We start from the raw sequence: 23,759 nt of genomic DNA, 5'->3' as shown, positions 1-23,759 counted from the left end.
ATTCTGGGAGTAAACTTCGAGCATTATGTCTACTTGCCCTCTTTGGGTGCCAGCGGAGGAATTCTTGTAGCCTGGAAGAGTCATTTACAAGTCACAGGGCTGAGTAGAGTGGACAATTTCAGCGTATCTGTGCAGTTCAAAAACTCCAATGGCCAGCATTGGTGGCTAACAAATGTCTATGGTCCCCAAAGCAATGAAGACAAGATCTCCTTCCTGCTAGAACTCAGACAGATCAGAGCAGAGTGTCATGGGCCTTGGGTTGTTTCAGGGGACTTCAATCTTATATATAAAGAGGATGACAAAAACAACGCTTTTTGCAATAGAGCCATGATGGGGAGATTCAGGAAATTTATTGATGATACAAGCCTTATTGACCTGCCTCTAATAGGGCGCAAATATACCTGGTCTAATCACCAAGTGTCTCCTACATTGGTTAGATTAGACAGAGTCCTGTGCTCAAGTGACTGGGAAGATATTTTTCCCAATAACCTCCTCCAAAGCGCTGCCTCGGAGGACTCTGATCACTGCCCCCTTGTACTAGGTCTGCAGAGCAACTGTTTTGGCAAGAGGCGGTTCCATTTTGAATCCTTTTGGCCAAAGTTAGATGGATTCCAGGAAGCTGTCAATGATGCTTGGATTTCTATTGATGAAGGAGTCTGCCCAGTTCTAAGCTTTGATAGGAGACTAAAAGCCACTGCTAGATCCTTGCAGAAATGGAGTGGACAAAAGATTGGGCATGTGACCTCACAGTTAGCTTTAGCAAGGGAGATTCTTCACAGGCTTGAAGTAGCCCAAGATTTCAGGCTTTTGTCTCCTTTGGAGGATTGGCTGAGATGTGGACTGAAAAAGCATTCCTTAGCCCTTGCCTCATTTAAGCGCACCATTGCACGTACTAGATCAAGAATCAACTGGCTCAGAGAGGGTGATGCTAACACCAAACTATTCCATATGCATGCCAGATATAGAAAGAAGAAGAACTTTGTGGCAAAACTGGTCTCTGGAGATAATGTATTTACTGATCATGCTGACAAAGCCATGCTGGTGGATAACTTCTACAGAAGCTTGTTAGGAACAAGACTGGATAGAACTGTCACTATTAATCTTAACTACCTGGGGCTGCCCTCTCATAATTTGGAGGATCTGGACTTACCTATTACAGAAAAAGAAGCCTTTGAAGCCATTAAAGAGCTACCGTCTGACAAAGCCCCTGGACCTGATGGGTTGACAGGAAGATTTTACAAAGTCTGCTGGTCTATCATTAAAGAAAATGTGATGCAAGTTTTGGCAGCAATTTGGGATAGGAAGTTTGGTCACTTTTACAAATTAAATTCAGCTCTCATCACCCTTATTCCAAAAAAGGAGGGTGCTGACCAAGTCAAGGACTTTCGGCCTATTAGTTTAGTGCATAGCATGGCCAAGCTAGTCACTAAAATCCTAGCTAACAGACTGGGGAATAAGCTGCAATCTATGGTCTCCCAAAGGCAGAATGCTTTCATCAAAGGTCGATTCATCCAAGACAATTTTATGATTGTGCAACAAACTGCCAGACTTCTCCATCAGCAAAGACAAGCAAGAATCCTTTTGAAGCTCGACATTACTAAAGCTTTTGACTCAGTTTCTTGGCCTTTCCTCCTTGAAGTTCTTCAAAAACTGGGGTTTGGGCAGATTTGGATGAATGTTCTGTGTGGACTGCTATCTACTTCGTCCACACAAGTACTGCTTAATGGTGTTGCTGGCGAAAAAATTCAGCTCAAAAAGGGCTTAAGACAGGGAGACCCCCTCTCACCTATGTTGTTCATACTTGTCATGGACGTGCTAGGATGGTTAATTTCAAAAGCTGATCTCGAAAATCTGCTGCATCCATTGGCTTCTAGACCTTTGCATCACAGAGTGTCCTTGTATGCTGATGATGTGATCATGTTTTTGCATCCAAAAGAATCTGATATTCAACTGGTTCTCAAAATTTTAGAGATTTTTGGAAAAGCTTCTGGGCTGAAAACCAACATCCAAAAAAGCAGTGTGTACCCCATTAGATGTGGGGAAGAGGAAGTGGCGACCCTTCAGGAGTGTCTCCCCTGTGAGATCTCTTCTTTCCCCTGTAAATACCTTGGCCTGCCCCTGTCTTTGAGCAAACTTTCCAGAAATCAAACTCAATACATAATCGACAAGATTGCTGACCAGCTCCCGGGGTGGAAAGCTGACTTGATGACTAGAGCTGGAAGAAAAGTACAAGTCCAATACGTTATGACAGGAATGATCATCTACCTTGCAATGGCAGTGGACTTACATCCAAGAGTTCTCAAGGATATTGATAAAATCAGGAAAGGATTTCTGTGACGTGGAAAAAAAGAAGTCAGAGGGGGACACTGCCTGGTGGCTTGGGGTAGAGTGTGCAGGCCAGTTGAGTTGGGAGGGTTGGGCATTTTCAGCCTTAAAGAACTTGGTTGGGCTTTGAGAATGAGATGGTTGTGGCTGACTAAAGTGGAACCTGATAAACCTTGGGCAGGACTCCCTATGCATTTTCCTTCCAAGGTGAAATCCTTCTTTCATGATGCCACTCACACGGAAATTGGCAATGGACACTCGACACTCTTTTGGGAAGATAGATGGATTCATGGACGAAATGTGATGGATATTGCTCCCAGATTGCTACTAGCTGTGCCAAGGCGAATTCAAAACAGTAGAACTGTTCAGACAGCTTTAGCAAATAGAAGTTGGCTTAATGATATCCAAGGAGCTCTCACTGTGGAGGTACTAGCTGATTATCTTGATCTTTGGGATGCTATTATCACAGTTAACATAAACCCGCAGAGAGAGGACAAACACATCTTTAGGTTTGCCCATAATGGCAAATACTCTGCCAAAGTAGCCTACGAGAGTTTATTTATTGGATCAACATATTTTGAGCACTGTGACAGGGTTTGGCATTCTTGGTCCCCCCCAAATGCAAATTTTTCCTATGGCTTGTGGCGCTGCAGAGATGTTGGACAGCTGACAGACTTCAGAGGAGGGGGCTTGATCACCCTGATAAGTGCCCCCTTTGTGACCAGGAAATGGAAACCATTGACCATCTCCTCGTGAGCTGTGTGTTTGCAAGAAATTACTGGTTCAAGCTGCTGACAAAGGTTAACCTCCAGAATTTCACGCCTTATGTCTATGAAGAGAATACCATGCTCTGGTGGAAAAGATGTAGTGATCAGTTGCATGGAATTGCCAGAAAAGGACTAAACTCGCTTATCAGTCTCGGCCTCTGGATATTGTGGAAACACCGAAACGCCTGTGTTTTTGACGGCCTTTCTCCCTGCCTTAATGAAGCCATCAAGAGAACTGAGTAGGAAAGGGACCTGTGGGTGTTAGGAGGGGCTACAAACTTAGATCTCTTAACAGCCCCAATCCCAGGTCTTTAGGTCATAGTAGTTTCTGTTTCCTTTTATTTATGGATGTATTTCTGTTTCTTTGTTTTCGACCACCGTAATGGGGGTCTTCTTGTACTGATCCATTTTGGATCTTTTTCTATTCCTACTTAATGAAAAAATGCGCATGTCTCTTGCGCGTTCGAGAAAAAAAAAAGGGTCTTCCGTCCTCGACCTTCGCCGAGTTTCGCTCCAGCCTCAACATCAGTAGTGGCTAGTTGAGTCTGTGGGGGGATCCTATTGTGTGATGTACTTCTTCTTTTCGAGTCCAGTCTGTAAACTCCGTTGCGACGGAAGTTCAGACTGCGGGGGGGGGGGGGTGTTAGATTATATGGATTAGGCCCATGAGGCTAAGCCCATGTGGCCCATGTATAAACTCTATATAGCCACCCTCTAGGGTTGGCCCAGTTAATCCAAGGGTTATTCCTCTGACAGTATCTATGTTTGCTTCAAGTGCTTTGAAGGAACAATGGAGTCATCTTCGTCCTAGTGATGTGCACGAAGGTGGTTTGGAGGCTTCGGTTCTGCTATCCAGAAATGAAACCCTCAACCGGGTGGATGAAGGAGGTCTTCGGCTAACCACATGAAGGGAGATTCTGAAGGCTTGTTCAGCACGTCTATAAGGGAAAAGACGGTGATGCCATTCATGAATTTCGCAGTTTATGTGTATAGGAACTGAAGACATGGTTGTAACGTTATGCAAAGTTGTATACCAATTCGCCACTATAAATAGAGGTACAGAGCCATGCACGAGTGACACTTAGGAACAGGACTGCTCAAACTCTGAAGATACTTTTCCTTATCACCTTAGAACTGTTGTATCAGCCTTCGGAGGTATAATTGTAATCACTTGTATTAAAAGGAAGAGAATATGATAGTAATGATTTTTCATTAATTATGTTTGTTTATTTTAACTACTTCAGAATCATAATTATGATGGTCTTCTCCCCTCAACCTGCTCTCCTTTAGGAGATAGATTGAAGGGACAAATGTATTGTATCTCTAATTGTGTTGCCATGTTTTGATCTCCCTTCAAGAATCGAAGCAGATGACCAACAACCCTTTCCTCAAGAATAGAGTTTACCTCATACTGTCAAATGTGCTCAAGATGCTAACTAACAAAATGGTCTACACAAATTCTACTTGTGCTCTACTAACATGATCCACCATCTCGAACTGTGGGGGGTAAGACAGCCCCTGGGCATTGTATTAAGAAGAAGACCTTCTCACACAGGTCGAGAAAACCCCCAAACCCCTGCCCCACCCATACACAACGGCATCGAAGCCCATGTGAGAACGACCACGACCGGGGCTGAGCCTTAGACCTGTGTTTTGGCGTGGGACATACGAGGGGATTTTTTTAACCACAACCTGAAATTCGCTCCCGCGGGGAGTCGAACCCATGACCTGAGGAGTGCTACTCAGACCACCTAACCAACTCAGCTAGAGGCCCTTTCGCACCACGGTTGAATTCTCCCGATTGACTTACACTGGTAAGAACGCGGAAGTCCAGGGGTCAATGAAACCCCTGTCACCAGTTCAATTTCAAAAGGATGGCACAAACTTCATAAAACAAAATCCGAGGGATATGTCTCCCCCTGGTCAAAGGTTTTTTTTCGACCACCAACCAGCACAGATAACCTTTTAATTAAGTTAAAATCAGCATGCACGATTGTTGTCAATGTTAGCATACAATGCAAGTCGAGTTTTTTTGTAAAACATTTTTGTAGGTGTAGCAATGATTTCAAGTCGTCCGACTAATCGCGATTAATCGAGATGGTCGATTAGTCGGGATGGTCGCCTGTTTGTGTCTGATTAGGCAGACAACTCGACTAGATGGACTGGTCATCCTAGTCGTTCGACTAATCGTCGATTAGGGCGACTAATCGTCCGCTTAGTGTTTCCTGGTCGCCTGACTAGGGTTTTGGTATTGGGCCATTTTCAGCCCATCTACAGTATCATTTAGTCTGGCCTCCTCTCTCCTCTGCCCATACCCAGCTGCCCAGCCGCCAAAACCAGCATACACATACACCTCCTCTCTTGCCCGACCTCCAGCCTTCATACCTGGTCGCCGACGGCTGCCCTTGCGCAACAGACCGGACATCCAGCTCCGGCGGCCACAGAGCACCAGCGGCTGCTCACCTTTGCCCCTGCTGGCCTGTTCCACCAGCGCCTCTGCCTGCTCGGCTGCTGTCCTGCTGCAGTCTAGAAGACCAGTACCAACGACGGCGGTGACCTGTGATAGAGCACCGGCGGCGACTGTGACAGACTACCGACGTCTACACTCTCCAGCAGACCAGCACCATTGACGAGATGAGCTCGTCATCTCAAGGTCCCCCCCTTTCTCCTCTTCTCTGTATTTCTGGCAGTGCCTAGTGCCAAACTAGTGGATGGTTGCTGGCTTACTGCTCTACTCCTAAGCCATTGCTAGGTAGTCAGGTTCAGGTAAGTAACAAATCACAATAAAGCAATATGTTATTTTGTTTATACTAGTTGTTTGTTCTAATTTATATAATGCATAGGTATATTTATGTATATATATACCTATATAAGTATACCTACTAGTCTAAAAGGTCTAGGACAAATGGGGACCGACTAGGGATCGACTAATCGCCCTAGTCGTCGCCTAATTGCGACTAGTCGCCTAGTCGGTCCCAGGGTTCGACCAGGCGACTTGAAATCATTGAGGTGTAGCATTACTCAAATGAATATTGAATCTTGATTCAGTAGTGTAGCCAAGTAGCCATGAACTACAAGGGAAAATATATTAAATAAGGGGTTTGGTTAAGTAGTTATCTTTGTAAAAGGGTCCATGAAACTGAGTAGAGGACATCCATGATAGAAATATATAAACCTTAGTAATTAAGGCGTCGCTAAAGCGAAGCTTAGGCGGTAAGGCGCGCTCGAGTCGTAAGGCATCCTCTCACCTTGTTGCGAGGATAAAGCGCGAGGAGGCCCGGCGGCGACGGGGCGACACAGCCAGCAGCGCCGGCGGCGCTTAGAGAGGTGCGACAGCGGCGTAGGGGAGGAGAGATAGAGAGGCGCAGGGGTGACGGAGAGAGGAGAGGCGCGGAGGAGAGGGAGAGGGAGAGAGAGAAGTGATGTGATATCCTGGCCCAAGACTTAATAGAATTAATAGAGTATTCATACCAACGAGGTGCATCTTCTTTTTCGGAAGCCTATCTCGTAAGAATCTTCAAGTTAAGCATGCTTGGCTTGGAGCAATTTGGGATGGGTGACCGACCGAGAAGTTTTCTCGAGTGCGCATGAGTGGGGACAAAGTGCGCACAAAAGGCTCGTGTTGGTCTGTGGGGACAATATATGATCCTAGAGAGCTGCCAGGAGTAAGTATCGTCGGTCCAGGAGTGGATGGGGTGCTACAAGTGGTATCAAAGCCGAACCTCGCGGTTTCATGGGCGTGTGGGGTTAGGGGTTCAGGTATATGGAGCATGGCGCATGTGGACCCAAAGTGGTCACATGGCATGGCATATGATGACACTAGACACACAGACATGGGTAAGAGAGGAGGTTCCTAGATTGGGGTTGACCAACGAGGACGTCGGTCTACTAAGGGGGGTGGATTGTGATATCCTGGCCCTGTGATGGTGATATCCTAGACCAAGGCTTAATAGAATTAATAGAGTATCGGTTCAAAAACCCATGTTGTTGCAGGTAATCAGGAGTATCCTAGGTGTCCCTATGGCTGGAAGATGCTTCCAGTCTTGAAGAAAGATTAGTTAGGTTTATGTGTGAGCTTTGGAAGGGTTCTACCTTCCTGGTTTTGTATGTAAGTTATGCACTTTGAGTTCTATCAAGACTTGTAATAATTATAACTCTTTCTAGCATGTAAAACTTGAGTTTTGGAATAAATAATGTTTTGTAAAGTCTTCCGCCCTATCTCCGAAGTGTGTGTATCGAATGTGATTACTGTAATATACATGTTTTGCGGAAGATCTCTGGGATAATGAGTTCAAGTTGTTGAACTCGAAAGCCTTGTTAAGTTCCATGGTACACATGTATAGCCAATCTAAGACCGTTAATGGCAAAGATCGGTGCATGTGGGCCTGATAACTTGGGAGGGCTATCACGGACAACAAATTTTTAGTGAATTAAGGGTGCTCTTTGAAGGATGTATCCATACCAACGAGGTACATCTTCTTTTTCGGAAGCCTATCTCGTAAAAAAACCTCCAAATTAAGTGTGCTTGGCTTGGAGCAATTTGGGATGGGTGACCGACCGGGAAGTTTTCTCGGGTGTGCATGAGTGAGGACAAAATGCGCACAAAAGGCCCGTGTTGGTTTGTGGGGACAATATATGATCCTAGAGAGCTGGCAGGAGTAAGTACCACTAGTCCGAAAGTGGACGGGGTGTTACAGACACAGGAGAGAGAGAGAGAGGAGAGTGGATGTGTGGAGGGAGAGAGAAGAGCTGTCAACTGTGCTGGCGGCTAAGGGACGGGAGAGCGGCTGTGGGTGTGGCAGGTTTATGTCGTCTTACCGCCTTAATAACTATGATATAAACATAACAAAACCAAGAGTGGATATCTATTATCTGAATAAACGAGATACTCCATTTTCATTTGGCTCTCCTCTTCCACTCTCTGGACAGAAGTCAGACTGGTTCGTAAAAAGTATAACCTACCAACTAACGAATATATGCTGAACAAGCCTTCTCCTATGCATCTTAACTTTTTCCATACAGCAAAGAGGCAAATTTTATACCTAAGTTCGATATTTGATCACATTAAAACTTGATGCTTGATTTGATAAACTTTTTATGATGCCTGAAGAACAGCACCTTGAAGCAAGACAGGGGAGCTGGATTGAACATAAAAGAATGACAAGAGAATTGAACTTCGGTGTCGAAATACCGCTGAAACTTTTAAAGTTAGGGTTTGTTTAAAAATAGAAGTTAGGTACATCATGGGCTATAACTCAAGTTTATGCCCATACTTATTGTATTATCAGAACTTGGGTAAGTACCTGATGATTTGACTTGTAAGTCTGATCCTTGGGCCCTTGTTGGTTTTGTTGCTGTTGCACGTACGGTTGGATCTGTTGTTGCATAATATGTTGTTGCTGTCGCTGAAGAAGCATCATCTGCTGCTGCTGTTGCTCAAACAGTTGCTGTTGTTGCTGCCGAACTGAGTCTTGCTGGTGCTGTGGCATCTGCAGTACATACTGTTGTTGTTGCATTAACTGCTGCTGTAAGAGCTGTTGCTGCTGAGCTTGCTGTTGTTGATACATCTGCTGCTGCTGTATAAGATACATTTGTTGTTGCTGCTGAAGATAAAGAAGCTGTTGTTGCTGCAACTGCTGGCTTTGTTGATCCATTTGAGGTGCTTGTTGCTGCTGTTTATTTTGGCCGTGTTTGCTATCCCCGGAAGGACACTGACCCTGTTTTTCGTCAGGAAGTTGCTGAACTGGCAGTGCCTGTTGCAGTACTACTTGTGGCTGCTGTTGCACTTGTTGCTGCCAAAGTACCAATTGCTGGTTCAGCTGCTGTACTTGCTGCATAAAAGTTTGCTGAAGATGCTCAGTCGGGAGCTGTTGCTGTTGCAGACTCTGCATCTGTTGATTGTGCTGAGCCTGCAGGTAATACAGTTGTTGTTGGTAATATTCCCCCATTTGTGTTGCATACCCTTGCATCATTTGGAGATACTGTTGGTTTCTGTGATTAGGCTGTGCAAGCAATTGATCTTGAATTTGTGCAGATGTTTGAACATTGTGAGGCATTGTAAGCTCTTGTTGTTGCATGTTTTGTGAAAGGTTATTAGATTGATATGTTTGAGCATTCTCCAACTGGTTTCGAAGTTGAGCTTGAATACTGACAGTATCCGATTTTGTTTTCGCTGAGTCCAAGCTCCAAGGTTTTGCACAGGCTGAGAGTTGATGTGACTGCGAAGATTGAATATAGTCTTGACTCCCATGACCAATGGCAGAGATTTCCTTGTCACATTCAGTTGGATTTGGACCATCAAAAGATATCTCTAGGTTTGCATTACTGACAGAAAAATGATGCTCTGTGTCGACTTTTACCTGAACCTCCACATGGTGCCTTTCCTCCAGCTCTGGAGATATTCGAGCTGGACCAGAAGAACTTCCTTCTTTGTGCATGTTTGGTCCAGACGGCGAGTCATATTTTGAGCATACTGTTTCTAGATGGCTGCTTGCAGATACCTCAATGACCTTGCCCTGAAAATTGATGTTCTCAGAGCTAGCAATTGCTTTGGAAGGAGAATCACAGTCACCTGACTCAGCTACAGGAGTCTCCGCCTCATGAGAATTTGTTTTCTCATCATTTTGTTCATGCAAGATTAGGTCTTGATTAATATCTTCTTTGGCATGTGAATTCATTTGCTTCTCTATTCTGTTTTTGTCCAGGATATGTTCACTGTAAACCATGTCAGTGCATTCCTGAGCTGTCGTGATGGTCTCTTTGTGTGAATTGACCAAATCTAAAGCTTTCTGCGCTCCCGCATCCCCATGTCTTTTTCCTGAATCCACAATGTCCTTGTCTACTTGTGGCTCACTCTCTTTATCAACTATAAGAGAAAAATCATCGGTTTTGAGTGTCTGTTTCAGTTTCATTGTATCTTCTAAAGAATGATCACGAGCAATCATCAAAGGTTCTGTGTTTCTCCTCTTCTTAGTCTCTTGAAGGCTATTCCCCATAGTAGAATAATGTCGTGAAATGTTCCCAGTGCTGTGAGGAAACAGTATACTATGCCGAGCCCATGCCTTTCTGAGTTCTTTAATACCCCCATAGAGATCAACAAACTGTGAGCATGAAAACAATTAGGCATGCAGTATATCATATACAAGAGACAATGTATTTAGAGTTCCAGCTGTAAAGTTGCATGTTCCCTCAGCCTGACCAGCGAAATAGAGCAAAGTTTAAGCAAATACTACAATTATCTCAAGTTATCACAGCACGATAATTAAGATTCTCCTTTTAAAAAAATCAACTATAATTGAGATTCAACAGAAATAAATGGCAATAAGGCTCCGTTTGGATGTTGATATTGGAGATGATGGAATTGAATTGGGTTGAATACCAAATAAGGCATGGCATTGAAATGAGATGCAATTCCAGTTCTATTGTTTGGATGTCACTGAATTGGAGCTCGGAATTGTGCGGTCTAAATCCACGCAATACCGAGGGGTAAGGCTTTGTACTGGGAGAGGGGTTTCTAGTTATAGTCCAATTCCAAGGAATTGGGTCTGATTCCAAATCTCAATTACACGTGCAACCAAACAACAGAATTTAGGAAAGTTGATTCCAATTCCCAATTTTGTGCCAAGAAAATAAAAAAAGGAACATACATTAGCTAAGATGGATAAGTAGGCCAACAAGCATCTTGCCTAATCTGCGACAACAATTTAGCACATGGATCAAGCAAATGCTTATTACTCCTCTAGTCCACAAAAATATTTCCTCCACTTTTACTGGTCAATAATTTACATCACTCAACCTGTGAGGCACGACCAAGTCTCTAAGCCCCTTGTATTATCATTACTATTACCTCTCCTTGCATTTGTATCTAGCTTTTTTGAACTTGCTTAGAACAAGAGGCAGAATGCTTACTATAGCAGGGTGGGTTAGGTACCCATGGTGAGAGGAATAAACCTCACCCTCCTGCGCGCCTGGATAGACTGGTGGTATGACCCAATTGGTAGCCAGTAGGACACAGCTCAACAGGCCATATCTTCCTCGGCTGCATGGCTGCATCTCTTTCTTTCTTTCTCTCTGTGCAGCTTGCTACGCACCCAACACATACCACTACAACGTCCAACGATTTACTTCATTTGAGATATATTATCCCATATTAGGGATGAAAATGGGTACCCGAACTGTTAGGACAAATCTAATATTTTAAAATAGATATGTACTGGTAGGATCACCCCGGCTACGGAGGTTATAGGTGTGGCTACTAGGATGTGATTTTGTAACACTCCGTCCACTCCAGGATCAACAGATCAACACGAATCTTTTGCGCGCACTTTGTCCTCACTCATGCACACCCAAGTCGGTCACTCATCCCAAGATTGCTCTAGGCCAAGCACACTTAACCCCGAAGTTCTTTCGAGACAGGCTTCCGAATAAAAAGATGCATCTTATTGGTATGAGTACTCTATTAATTATATTAAGCCTTGGAACCAGATATCATACAATCCACCTGGGCCAGAATATCGACCTTGGACAGATCTCTCCATCCAGGTATCAGGCAAGGCTCGTGTATTTTTCTCTGCAGTTCTGATCTCTGAAGTGGGAAATGTTGCCAATACCAAGTTCTGGACAGATAGATGGCTGCATGGAGAAATACTTGCAGATCTTGTTCCTAGACTTTTCGGAGCAATCCCAAAACGGTTGGTCAATACCAGGACTGTCCAGGATGCCATCTCGAGTAGGAAATGGGTCTCCGATATTAAGGGAGCTCTCTCAGATGGTGTACTCATTGATTATCTTCACCTCTGGGATTTGCTTTCAGATTTTGAGCTGCAGCCTGGCATAGATGATAAACACCTTTTCAGTTTAGCCTCCAATGGCAAATACTCGGCCAAATCTGCTTACAAAGGCTTTTTCCTTGGCTCAAGCTCCTTTGCATATTACAAGATGGTATGGAAATTTTGGGCCCCGCCCAAATGCCGGTTTTTCATTTGGCTGGTTACTCAGAAAAGATGCTGGACAGCAGATAAACATGCAAAAAGGGGCCTAGATCATCCGGAGAAATGTCTTCTTTGTGACCAAGAGGCTGAAACTATGGGCCACCTCCTTGTGACATGTGTCTTTGCAAGAGAATTCTGGTATCTTTTGCTGAGACAGTTTTGGTTGCACTCTCTCGCACCACAGATGGCTGCTTCCTCCTTCCTAGGCTGGTGGGAAAAGGCAGCAGGAGCAGTGAGCGGGCTTCTCAAAAAGGGCCTTAACTCCCTTATCATCTTGGGTGCTTGTGCGATTTGGAATCACCGGAATAAATGTGTCTTTGATGGTTGGAATCCAAATATAACGCTAATCCTTAATTGGGCAAATGAAGAGATGCATCGTTGGGAAATTGCGGGGGCAAAAGGCATTTCTTACCTGGCAGCCACCTTATCTGGGCCCTAGGGGTTTTCCTGGCAGTGTGTGAGTTTTTTTTCCTAGATGGATTCCTTCCTTTATGTGTGTTTCTGGCCCCCGTGAGGGGTCTTTGTATTGGGCCTTCCTTTAGACCCTGGTTTCTTTTTCTTCTTAATATAATGAGGCGCAGTTCTCCTGCGCGTTTTTCGAGAAAAAAAAAAGAAGACCGACGTCCTCGTCGGTCAACCCTAAGCCAGGAACCTCCCCTTTTAGCCATGTCTGTGTGTCTAGTGTCGTCATATGCCATGCCATGTGACTACGTTGGGCCCACATGCGCCATGCACCATATACCTGAACCCCTAGCCCACACACGCCTGTGAAACCGCGAGAAAGGAGGTTGTGCGGGAGCCGTGCTAGCGCTCGGTGGGAGGCTCCATGCCCGGCTGTGAACGAAGGATAGGATGGAGGTGTTGGAACGAAGGCCGCCCGCCTCACTTGATCAGTTTTCTTTAACATCAATTGAACAGGTTTTATCGCAGATACAAGAAGCGAAGGGTACCTCGACCGGTATCGGAATCGAGGTCTTCGACCAGAGCTGTCGAAGGCATCAAAGCGAAGGGCCGCACCATTTAAAAGGGGCTCCTTGTAGCTTCGCGAAGGCGTCCCCGCCGGCTCGAACAGTTCTGAACAACGACAGTCTCAGTAAGGTCGAAGACCCGGCTTCATAGGGCGAAGGGTGTCGCACATGGGCGAAGGGTGCTGCACGCGGGCAAAGGAACCGATGCCCAACGGCGGGGCCCAGGCCGCGTTCCGCTGTCGTTTGGGCCCATTTGTAAGCCCCTCCTTGGGGTAGGGTCTGTGGTACATTTAAATCAGACTATACTTAACATCGCTGTAATGACCCCATAAGGGGGAATATTCCGGAGCTATAGTAGATAATCAGGGGCATAACAATACTTAGGAGGGCACACCCACCTACTCGGTTACCTGTAAATACCATCGCATTGTACATTGATGGGACATGCTTAACAAGAAGCTACAGTTCCCTGCTTAATGTTTTGTTGAGCACTTGTTCCCCCCTTCTTGAGTGTTTGGGCCCACCTGACCACGTGTCAGTTAACCTTAACCCCAACAGAAGGCAAGTGCAATCTCTTTTCTTTAGATTAATATTGCTTAAACCAATCTAGGTATAGACGTAGGACTTATATCTTGTCCTTTTCAGCCTAACAAACTCCCTTAATAAACTCTTTGTAATCCATATCTTTATTCTAACAAACTCTATTTGTATCCATATGAACTAATCTATCTCCCTGGATCATCTAATATCGGCCTCTTAGTGGGGCCAGCCTAGAGGCTGCTTAGACCTTCTTTCATAAGGTATGCCCATCATAACATCTTTCCAGTCCTCCGCGAACAGCTCGTCCTCAAGCTGGAACTGAGGGTAAGAGGTCTTGAACTGCTGCAGCGCTGTAATCCGCTCCATTGTACCAGAACATGTCATTCACCTCGCCATAGTCACACCTTGAGTACCTTTTCTAGGAGGGCAGAAGCCGGCCATTTTCCATTGCTGGTAGGGCAGGCAGCAGTAAGGGGGAGGCCCCCGATATGGCTTGAGAATACCCACATGGAAGACGTCATGGATGCACGCTCCAGGTGGAAGTTCCAGGCGATAGAAAACGTTGCCAATTCGTTCTGTTATACGGAATGGACCGGCATAACGGGGTCCCAACTTTCCTTTGGGTCTGTTGATCAGAGACTGGGCCTGACGATTGAGCAAATGAAGCCAAACCCAGTCATCCACAGAGAATTCTAGATCCCGATGACAACCATCATAACAGTGTTGAGCATGCTCCTGTGCCTGAAGCAGTCTATCCCTGACCTCATAAAGGAATAAGTCGCATTCTTGGAGCATTTCATCTACTATCTGACTAGATGTTGTGCCTGACTGATAGGGAAGCAGGTTGGCAGGTCTCTGCCATATACTACTCTAAATGGAGTAGTTTGCAAAGCTGAATAATATGACGTATTATAACAGTATTTCGCCCAGGGTAGCCACTCAACCCATGCTCAGGGACGATATCATGTAAGGCATCTGAGATACATGACAATAGTTTTACTGACCACTTCGGATTGACCATTTGTTTGTGGATGGAACATTGTGCTTGAAAGGGAATTAGGCTTACACCTAGTTCCTAATTAATTTTGGTGGTTGAATTGCCCAACACAAATAACTGGACTAACTAGTTTGCTCTAGTGTATAAGTTATACAGGTGCTAAAGGTTCACACTTAGCCAATAAAAAGACCAAGAATTGGGTTCAACAAAAGAGCAAAGGGATAACCGGAGTGTGCCCTGGTCTGGCGCACCGGACTGTCCGGTGTGCCACCAGGGGACCTCACGCTGAACTCTTCACCTTCGGGAAAATCCAGAGGCGCTCCGCTATAATTCACCGGACTGTGTGTCCGGTGCTCCAAGGAAGAGCATCTCTGGAACTCGCCAGCTTCGGGAATTCGCTCCGCTATAATTCACCGGACATGTCCGGTGTGCACCGGACTGTCCGGTGAGCCAGCGGAGCAACGGCTACTTCACGCCAACGGTCACCTGCAGAAGCATTAAATGCGCGCCAGAGCGCGCAGGAGTCAGGCACGCGCGAAGTGGCGCACCGGACACTCTACAGTGCATGTCCGGTGCGCCACCGGACATCCAGGCGGGCCCAGCAGTCAGAGCTCCAACGGTCGGAACCCAACGGCCTGGTGACGTGGCTGGCGCACCGGACACTGTCCGGTGTGCACCGGACTGTCCGGTGCGCCATGCGACAGCAGCCTCCACCAAACGGCTAGTTTGGTGGTTGGGGTTATAAATACCCCCAACCACCCCACATTCAAGTCATCCAAGTTTTCAACCTTCCAACCACTTACAAGAGCTAGGCATTCAATACAAGACACACTCAAGTGATCAAATCCTCTCCCAATTCCACAAAAGCATTAGTGACTAGTGAGAGAGATTTGTCGTGTTCTTTTGAGCTCTTGCGCTTGGATCGCTTTCTTCTTTCTCATTCTTTCTTGTGATCAAACACTCACTTGTAACCAAGGCAAGAGACACCAATTGTGTGCTGGTCCTTGCAGGGAAGTTTTGTTCCCGGTTGATTTGAGAAGAGAAAGCTCACTTAGTCCAAGGGACCGTTTGAGAGAGGGAAAGGGTTGAAAGAGACCCGGTCTTTGTGACCACCTCAACGGGGAGTAGGTTTGCGAGAACCGAACCTCGGTAAAACAAATTCGTGTGTCACACTTCTTATTCGCTTGCAATTTGTTTTGCGCCCTCTCTCGCGGACTCGATTATATTTCTAACGCTAACCCGGCTTGTAGTTGTGATTAACTTTGTAAATTTCAGTTTCGCCTTATTCACCCCCTCTCTAGGCGACTTTCAATTGGTATCAGAGCCCGATACTTCATTAGAGCCTAACCGCTCGAAGTGATGTCGGGAGAACACGCCAAGAAGGAGATGGAGACCGGCGACAAGCCCGCTACAAGCCACAGGAAGGCTTCATCCGAAGAGTCCCGCAAAAAGGGAAAGGGGAAGGAGAAGAAAGCTTCTTCCCACAAGTCGCATCGAAGTGGAGACAAAATAAAGAAGATGAAGAAGGTGGTCTACTACGAGACCGACACTTCATCACCTTCCACCTCCGGCTCCGACGCGCCCTCCGTAACTTCTAAGCGCCATGAGCGCAAAAAATTTTAGTAAGATCCCCCTACGCTACCCTCGCATTCCTAATCATACACCTTTACTTTCCGTCCCATTAGGCAAACCACCAACTTTTGATGGTGAAGATTATGCTAGGTGGAGTGATTTAATGCGATTTCATCTAACCTCACTCCACAAAAGTATATGAGATGTTGAATTTGGTGTACAGGTACCATCCGTAGGGGATGAAGATTATGATGTTGATGAAGTGGCCCAAATCGAGCACTTCAACTCCCAAGCCACAATCATACTCCTCGCCTCTCTAAGTAGGGAGGAGTACAACAAGGTGCAAGGATTAAAGAGCGCCAAGGAAGTTTGGGACGTGCTCAAGACCGCGCACGAGGGTGATGAACTCACCAAAATCACCAAGCGGGAAACGATCGAGGGGGAGCTCGGTCGCTTCCGTCTACGCCAAGGGGAGGAGCCACAAGACATGTACAACCGGCTCAAAACCTTGGTGAATCAAGTGCGCAACCTCGGGAGCAAAAAGTGGGATGACCACGAGGTGGTTAAGGTTATTCTAAGATCTCTTATTTTCCTTAACCGTACTCAAGTACAATTAATTCGTGGCAATCCGAGATATACACTAATGACTCCCGAGGAAGTAATCGGGAATTTTGTGAGCTTTGAATTCATGATCAAGGGATCAAGGAAGATCAACGAGCTTGACGGCCCCTCCACGTCCGAAGCTCAACCGGTCGCATTCAAGGCGACGGAAGAAAAGGAGGAGTCTACACCGAGTAGAACACCCATCGACGCCTCCAAGCTCGACAATGAGGAAATGGCGCTCGTCATCAAGAGCTTCCGCCAAATCCTCAAGCAAAGGAAGGGGAAAGATTACAAACCCCGCTCCAAGAAGGTTTGCTACAAGTGTGGTAAGCCCGGTCACTTTATAGCAAAATGTCCTATTTCTAGTGACAGGGGCGACGACAAGAAGGGGAGAAGAAAGGAGAATAAAAGGTACTACAAGAAGAAGGGCGGCGATGCCCATGTTTGTCGCGAGTGGGACTCCGACGAAAGCTCTAGCGACTCCTCCGACGACGAGGACGCCGCCAACATCGTTGTCACCAAGGGACTTCTCTTCCCCAACGTCGGCCACAAGTGCCTCATGGCAAAGGACGGCAAAAAGAAAAAGGTTAAATCCAAATCCTCCACTAGATATGAGTCCTCTAGTAATGATAATGCTAGTGATGAGGAAGATAATTTGCGTACTCTTTTTGCCAACTTAAACATGCAACAAAAAGAGAAATTAAATGAATTAATTAGTGCCATCCATGAGAAGGATGACCTCTTGGACTCCTAAGAGGACTTCCTAATCAAGGAAAACAAAAAGCATGTTAAAGTTAAAAATGCTTATTCTCTGAAGTTAAAAAATGTGAAAAATTATCTAGTGAACTAAGCACTTGCCATGAGACTATAGACAAACTTAGAAATGAGAATGCTAATTTGTTAGCTAAGTTTGATTCTATTGCTTGTAATGTTTCAATTCCCAATCTTAGAAATGATAATGATGATTTGCTTGCTAAGATTGAAGAATTAAACATATCTCTTGCTAGCCTTAGGAATGAAAATGAAAAATTGCTTGCTAGGGCTAAAGATTTTGATATTTGCAATGCTACTATTTCCGATCTTAGAGATAAAAATGATAATGTTGACACTCAGGCAAGTCTACGATGACGATGGCACCCCAATAAATGTCGCAGCCTACCAGAGCACCGAGGCTCTGCAGTACCTCACCTTCACCTGGCCTGACATCACCTATGCGGTCCAGCAGGTGTGCCCTCACATGCACACCCCGCAGGAGCCCAGTTCACCGTTATCAAGTGAATTCTTCGCTACCTCCGCGGCACCCTTGACTATGGCCTTCTTTGGTCCCTCTATGACTTCTAAACTAGTCGTCTACATCAACGTTGATTGGGCCGGTTGCCCCGACATGGGCCGATTCACATCTAGCTAAGTTGTGTTCCTGGGTGGGCGCCAACCTTGTCTCCTAGTCCTCAAAGTGCCAGACTGTCGTCGCCCACTCTAGCGTTGAGGCTGAGTACCGCACGGCATGGTCGAGGCGTCCTGGCTCCGTCAGCTGCTCCAGAAGCTCGACTGTCGCTTCGCGCGCGCCACACTCGTCTATTAAGACAACGTCAGCGTGGTCTACCTCTCCACCGATCTCGTGCAGCACCAGCGCATGAAGCACGTGGAGATCGACCTCCACTTGTGAGCGTGTCGCCATTGGTGATGTCTGCGACCTCCGTCCCAACCATCTCCCAGTTCGCCGACATCTTCACCAAGGGCCTCCCGTCCACGATGTTCTCGGAGTTTCGGTCTAGTCTCAACATCTATAATGGCTAGAGTTGCGACTGCGGGGGCGTGTTGGATTACTGTGTGTACCTCTATTGTAATTAGGCTAAGGGGCCAGCCCACATACTCTTATATAAATACATAAGCCAACCCTAGTCTAGGGTTAGGGTTTCCCTCAAAACTCTATCACAAACATGTTGGTTCTTTTAGCTATTGGATCTTGGTATATGTTGAATTAATGAATTATATTATATGGTGTTAAAGATCAATACCCTTTCTATGGAAGGTGCCACCTTCAAACTTTAATTATGCCATTTATTAACCATTTGTACTCTTATCTATGTGATTTTAATAAGAATGTGGTATGCATGCGCGATCTTTTATACTACTCCCTTTGTCCTGGAATATAAGGTATCCTAGGAATTCTAGGACATATTAGGTGATAAACTAAATGATGCATGTAACCCTTCCTGGCCATCATATTTGGATTAGTAATAGAAACTAATGGTAGGTATGCATGTGAATTCTTCCTTTTTAAACCAAGTTGGAGGGCTAATTCACCTAGAATCCATTATAATTTAAGACAAACTTTGATCGCTTGGATACCTTATATTGTATAATAGAGAGTACGAGTTAAATTGTCATGTGTGCTCGCTCCACCTAAAATTTAGTGTGTGATCCGCCACTGCTTGGAACTAATCAATTAAAAGGCTTTGTTGTAATTGTTGGCTTGTTGTGGACTTACGGTTGCTTTATTGGTCCTCCGCATACAAGACTTAAATACTTAATGTGGAAGATTATACATTATGAAATAAGAACTTTAACAGACATGCAATTTTGATGTCCTAAATTAAATCTGTACATGTACATGGAGTTTGATGCAAGAAAGATTTGGCTGTCTTTGTAAAAAGCACCAAAATTTTTATGACTAAGAGAAAAGGTAACTTAGTACTCCGAGAATGCTAAGTGGGCTAGTCATCCAAGTCACCATCTGCTTGGTGATTCAATCGAACTGCACAAGTACATAGATGGCCAATTTGCAAAATACAAATGTAACAGGTACACCCCCTACTAAAGAAACACGTGGAGAGGAAATAATTGCTTAGCTATTGGAAACTCTCTAACCTCCAAAAACAACAGTGAGATATCTTCGCGGTCCTCTCTGCTTAAAGCTGTGGATACGTCAGATCCTGGAGTCACGGCATTAGAAATAACAGAATCAAGAAGAGGTATGTCTTTAGGCCCTCCATGTGTACTCATGAACTGTATGAATCCCTAATCAGAAAAATAAAAATAAAAAAATTATCGAGACTTCTTTATGTACATGTAAAGGTAAATACTGTAAAAACTGTACTCAATAAATTATGCACCTTAATCAATGGTTTACAAGGTGCACGATTTATTCCGTCGACAAAGACTTGTTTAGCCTGAATAATGCTATGACTTGCCTGTATTGAACAACATGTCAGCCTAAAATAAAAAAGGAAAGGAAAATGTAATAGCGTAATGCAGACACTAGCAATGAAAATATGTTAGATAAAAACTCAACAGTTTCTTGTATCTTACCATAGAAGCAGAGAGAGATTTTGTTACATGCATTGATAATACACATACAACAGAAAACTCAAGGGTTTCACACATCTTACTTTAGAAGTAGAGACAGAAATTGCTACAAACATTGATCACACATATATAGGGATGAAAACGGTCGAAAACAATCGGTAAACGCTAAAACCATTTCCGTTTTTATATTTTTTTATCGGAAACGAAATCGAAAACGGTAACTCCGGAAGCAGAAACGATATTGGTATTTCAAAAACATCGAAAACGGAAGTTCGATACAAAAAATACATCGGTAACGGTCGGAATATAAAATACGATCGGTAAACATATCAATATAAAAATGTTTCAATACAATAAATTCACAATATAAAAACTTAATAAAGATCACAAATATCATAAGTTTACAATCCACAATATAACCCGTTCACAATCAGTACACAACCATCAGCATGACAATCATTATTTTTTAAAAAAAATATAGATTCCGTATATTTATAATATAGAACTGTTATATAACGTAAAATCTCTTGTGTCATCTTGGTTTGTGCAGTGCAATTAAGCCTTTTGCTCGACCAGGGGTAAAATCTCCTGTGCTCTTGATTTTTTTGATGATTTTCGAGAATAAACATCCTGGCTGGTGTGTGGCAGTGGTGGGCTGGTCGGCCGGCCCTGGTGGGTGGCATGGCCGCGGTGTCTTGGTGGGCTGGGTCGCTGGCATGTTGGGCTGACTGTCTGAGAGCTTTTTATATTTCCGGTAAAATTCCGAGATGAAATTTCGGTAAATTCCGGTAAAAACTGGTAACCGAAGAAAACAGTCGGTAAAACATCGCACCGATTTTGATTCCATTTCCGATAAGAAAATTCCGTTACCGATTCCGTTTTCGAGAATTCCGTTACCGATGAATCCAATCGAAAACGGTTTTCGGAATTCCAAAAAATTCCGAAACCGTTTTCACCCCTACACATATATATTATAGTGCACATAATACAGAAAACTCAACGGTTTCTCACATCTTACTTTAGAAGTAGAGACAGAAATTGCTACAAACATTGATCACACATATATATTAATCCAATTCCAGTCAACTGCAGATATGTGAATACATGTTTGACAAAGAATGAACAACCTACAAACTGGACATTTCATTTCATGGACTTCAAGGATGTCTTTGAAGAAAGCATGTATAAGGCTATCTCCAGCAGTTTACCCATCTACATACCCATATTTAAACTCCACTTTGCGAACAGTGCAAAACAGTGCTTTTGGGTAAACTTTGGGTAGACTGCTGCAGACGGCCTAAGAATTGAAATGGGCATAGCTATGTGATCAAGAACCAGAAAACATAGACCACCTTCTTGTAGGATGTGCCTTCGCTAGGAGTTTTCAGTTCAAGCTGTTTGGACAGGTTAACCTTCAGGGACTTACTCCTCAAATAGGAGAAAGGGACACCATGCAATGGTGGAAAAGCTCCAGCGAACAGCTGCAAGGAATTTTTTCTCGAAAGCGCAAGAGAGCTGCGCGAAAATATATTAAGAAGGAGATAAAGGTCCAAAAGGACCCCAAGATACATGGTTTAACTCCTTAATTATTCCTGGACTTTGGACAGAAACGGTTGTGTGTTTGGCGGGCTTAGTCCAAACCTGGATGCAGCTATCATAAGAGCTGGAGAAGAAAAGGAAGTTTGGAAGCTAGCCGGAGCCAAGAACTTGGCCCTTCTAATGGCCCCAATTCCGGGGATTTATTTTTTAGTTGTTGGCTGGAGCCTGTTTAGGCATCCTTTTTCCTGTTTCGTTGTTATGTTGGTCTCCTTAGGGTGTTTAGGGCCATATTGAGTTGAGTAGTATCAGTCCTTCTTTGGACCTTTATCTTTTTTCTTAATATAATGATACGTAGTTCTTCTGTGTGTTCGAGAAAAAGAATTGAAATGGGCATAGCATACTCGAAGTCCATGGCAAAGTACTTCGTTTTTACCACATATATGAACTGAGCAAAATTGCTGTACAGGTCAGGAAGCAACTCTATGTTGTTCTTCTGCATTGCATCCTCAATTGCTGTCTCGTATATCTCAGAAGCTGCTTTAGTATTTCCCTATGAACATTTAAAGTGTAAGAGGATAATATTCTGGCATAGGGTACAAGTTCATAGAAGATACAAAAGGGACAAAATCGTATTGGTGTATACCATTCGTTTTTCCATGTTGGCCAGCCTATTAATATTTGCATAAAACCCTGAAGTGAAGTAACTTCTTGTTTTAGTAAAAACAGAGCGTGCAACCAGTGCATCACCAATTTGCTCTTTAAACAACGCATAATACATGCAGAAAGCTGGAACCTCCTGCTTGGATGGAAATAAACAAAAGTGAATAAAATAAGAATGAGACTAGTATTGCTAGCAGAAAAGTGCATGTTCTAAATCTTTCCATCCATTAGGTTCTGAAATGCTTGTGCCAAAATTCTAATGGTCCATGAATTTAATGAAAGCTTGACTCGCGTGCCAAAAGGGTACATAAAATGAGAAACTGTGCAACTCACAACAGGCATGACATATGACAGATCATGTAAAGCATAATAATGTGAAAGCATGAGTTGAGGCTTGCAGAATGAAGGTTCTCAATTCGGAGAAGAGGCAACGAACTTCAATATAGAACAAAATCAATAAATCTATAATGGTTATCAGTCACCAAGTCACCAATAAAATCAATATAAGAGGCAAGGAAGAGGAACGAAGACAACTTTTAGGTGCAGATCTTTAGAACTGTGCCCCCCCCAATTCAAAAAAAAATAAAGTATCTTCCAGCATTGTTGAGCATCAGAGTTGAGGGAAGATGTATCAAAAGTGAATGCGTTCTTTGTCGAAATCATTCAAATTTTTTTCTCAAAAACACAGGAGAACTGCGCCTCATTATATTAAGAAGAAAAAAGAAGCAAAGGTCAAAGAGACCTGATACAAAGGTCTCCTTAAGGAGACCAAAAACATAGAAAACTAAAAAATCCATCAAAACACACCAAAAGAACAGCCTCTAGTCTTCACGAAGGAGGACAGCAAGGTATGAAAGACCTTTAGCCCCAGCCACTTCCCAAAACTGTCTCTCCTCCCTAGCTAACCTAAGGGACAAAGCCAAACTAGGAGTACATCCATCAAAAACACAATTGTTTCGGAGTTTCCAAACTGTCCAAGCCCCCAAGGCAACAAGGGAGTTGAGGCCCTTTCCAGGTAGACCGGTGATCGTTCCTGTCTTCCTGAGATTTGCTCCCACCAAATCATGAAGGATGAAAGCCCTAGCTGAGGAGCCAGTCCTTCAAAACCAAAAGGTTTTAGGAGGTTAAACCAGAACACTCTTGTGAACACACAAGAGACAAGAATATGGTCAAGAGTTTCAGCTTCCTGATCACATAAGAGACAACTATCCAAACCTCTCTTAGCAAGCCTGTTAGCAGTCCAGCATCTCTTGTTTGCAGCCAGCCAAAGGAAAAACCAACACTTAGGAGGTGCCCAGGTTTTCCAAACCAGATGGTAATGACCAAAAAATGTTGAACCAACAAAAAGACCTTCATAAGCCGACTTAGCCGAATATTTTCCATCTGTAGCAATACTAAATACATGTTTATCTTCCACTTCAGGTTGTAGCACTATTTCTGATAGAAGCTCCCAAAGGTTCCCCAACAATTCACACAATGGAAGTGGATT

General features: G+C 44.2%; 1 protein-coding gene across 4 annotated transcripts in view; it reads right to left on the bottom strand.

Annotated features, from left to right (window-relative positions):
- Positions 1 to 23,759, bottom strand: part of LOC103643333 (uncharacterized) — a 69,006-nt gene that overhangs the window by 12,181 nt on the left and 33,066 nt on the right. For 2 of the 4 annotated variants that reach the window (XM_008666491.4, XM_008666492.3), the window contains exons 7-11: positions 22,254 to 22,406; positions 22,044 to 22,160; positions 19,879 to 19,956; positions 19,634 to 19,783; positions 8,396 to 10,192 (exon numbers count right to left, since the gene is read on the bottom strand). In XM_008666491.4, the coding sequence (XP_008664713.1) occupies positions 8,396 to 10,192; positions 19,634 to 19,783; positions 19,879 to 19,956; positions 22,044 to 22,160; positions 22,254 to 22,406 (2,295 nt within the window). The remainder of the gene's footprint in view (positions 1 to 8,395; positions 10,193 to 19,633; positions 19,784 to 19,878; positions 19,957 to 22,043; positions 22,161 to 22,253; positions 22,407 to 23,759) is intronic. The other 2 variants (XM_008666493.4, XM_020546709.3) reach the window with 1 other exon arrangement.

Source organism: Zea mays, chromosome 1, assembly GCF_902167145.1.
Source record: "Zea mays cultivar B73 chromosome 1, Zm-B73-REFERENCE-NAM-5.0, whole genome shotgun sequence".
Classification (NCBI taxonomy): domain Eukaryota; kingdom Viridiplantae; phylum Streptophyta; class Magnoliopsida; order Poales; family Poaceae; genus Zea; species Zea mays.
Note: the sequence above shows the minus strand (reverse complement) of the source record. Positions and strands in the feature narration are given on the sequence as shown.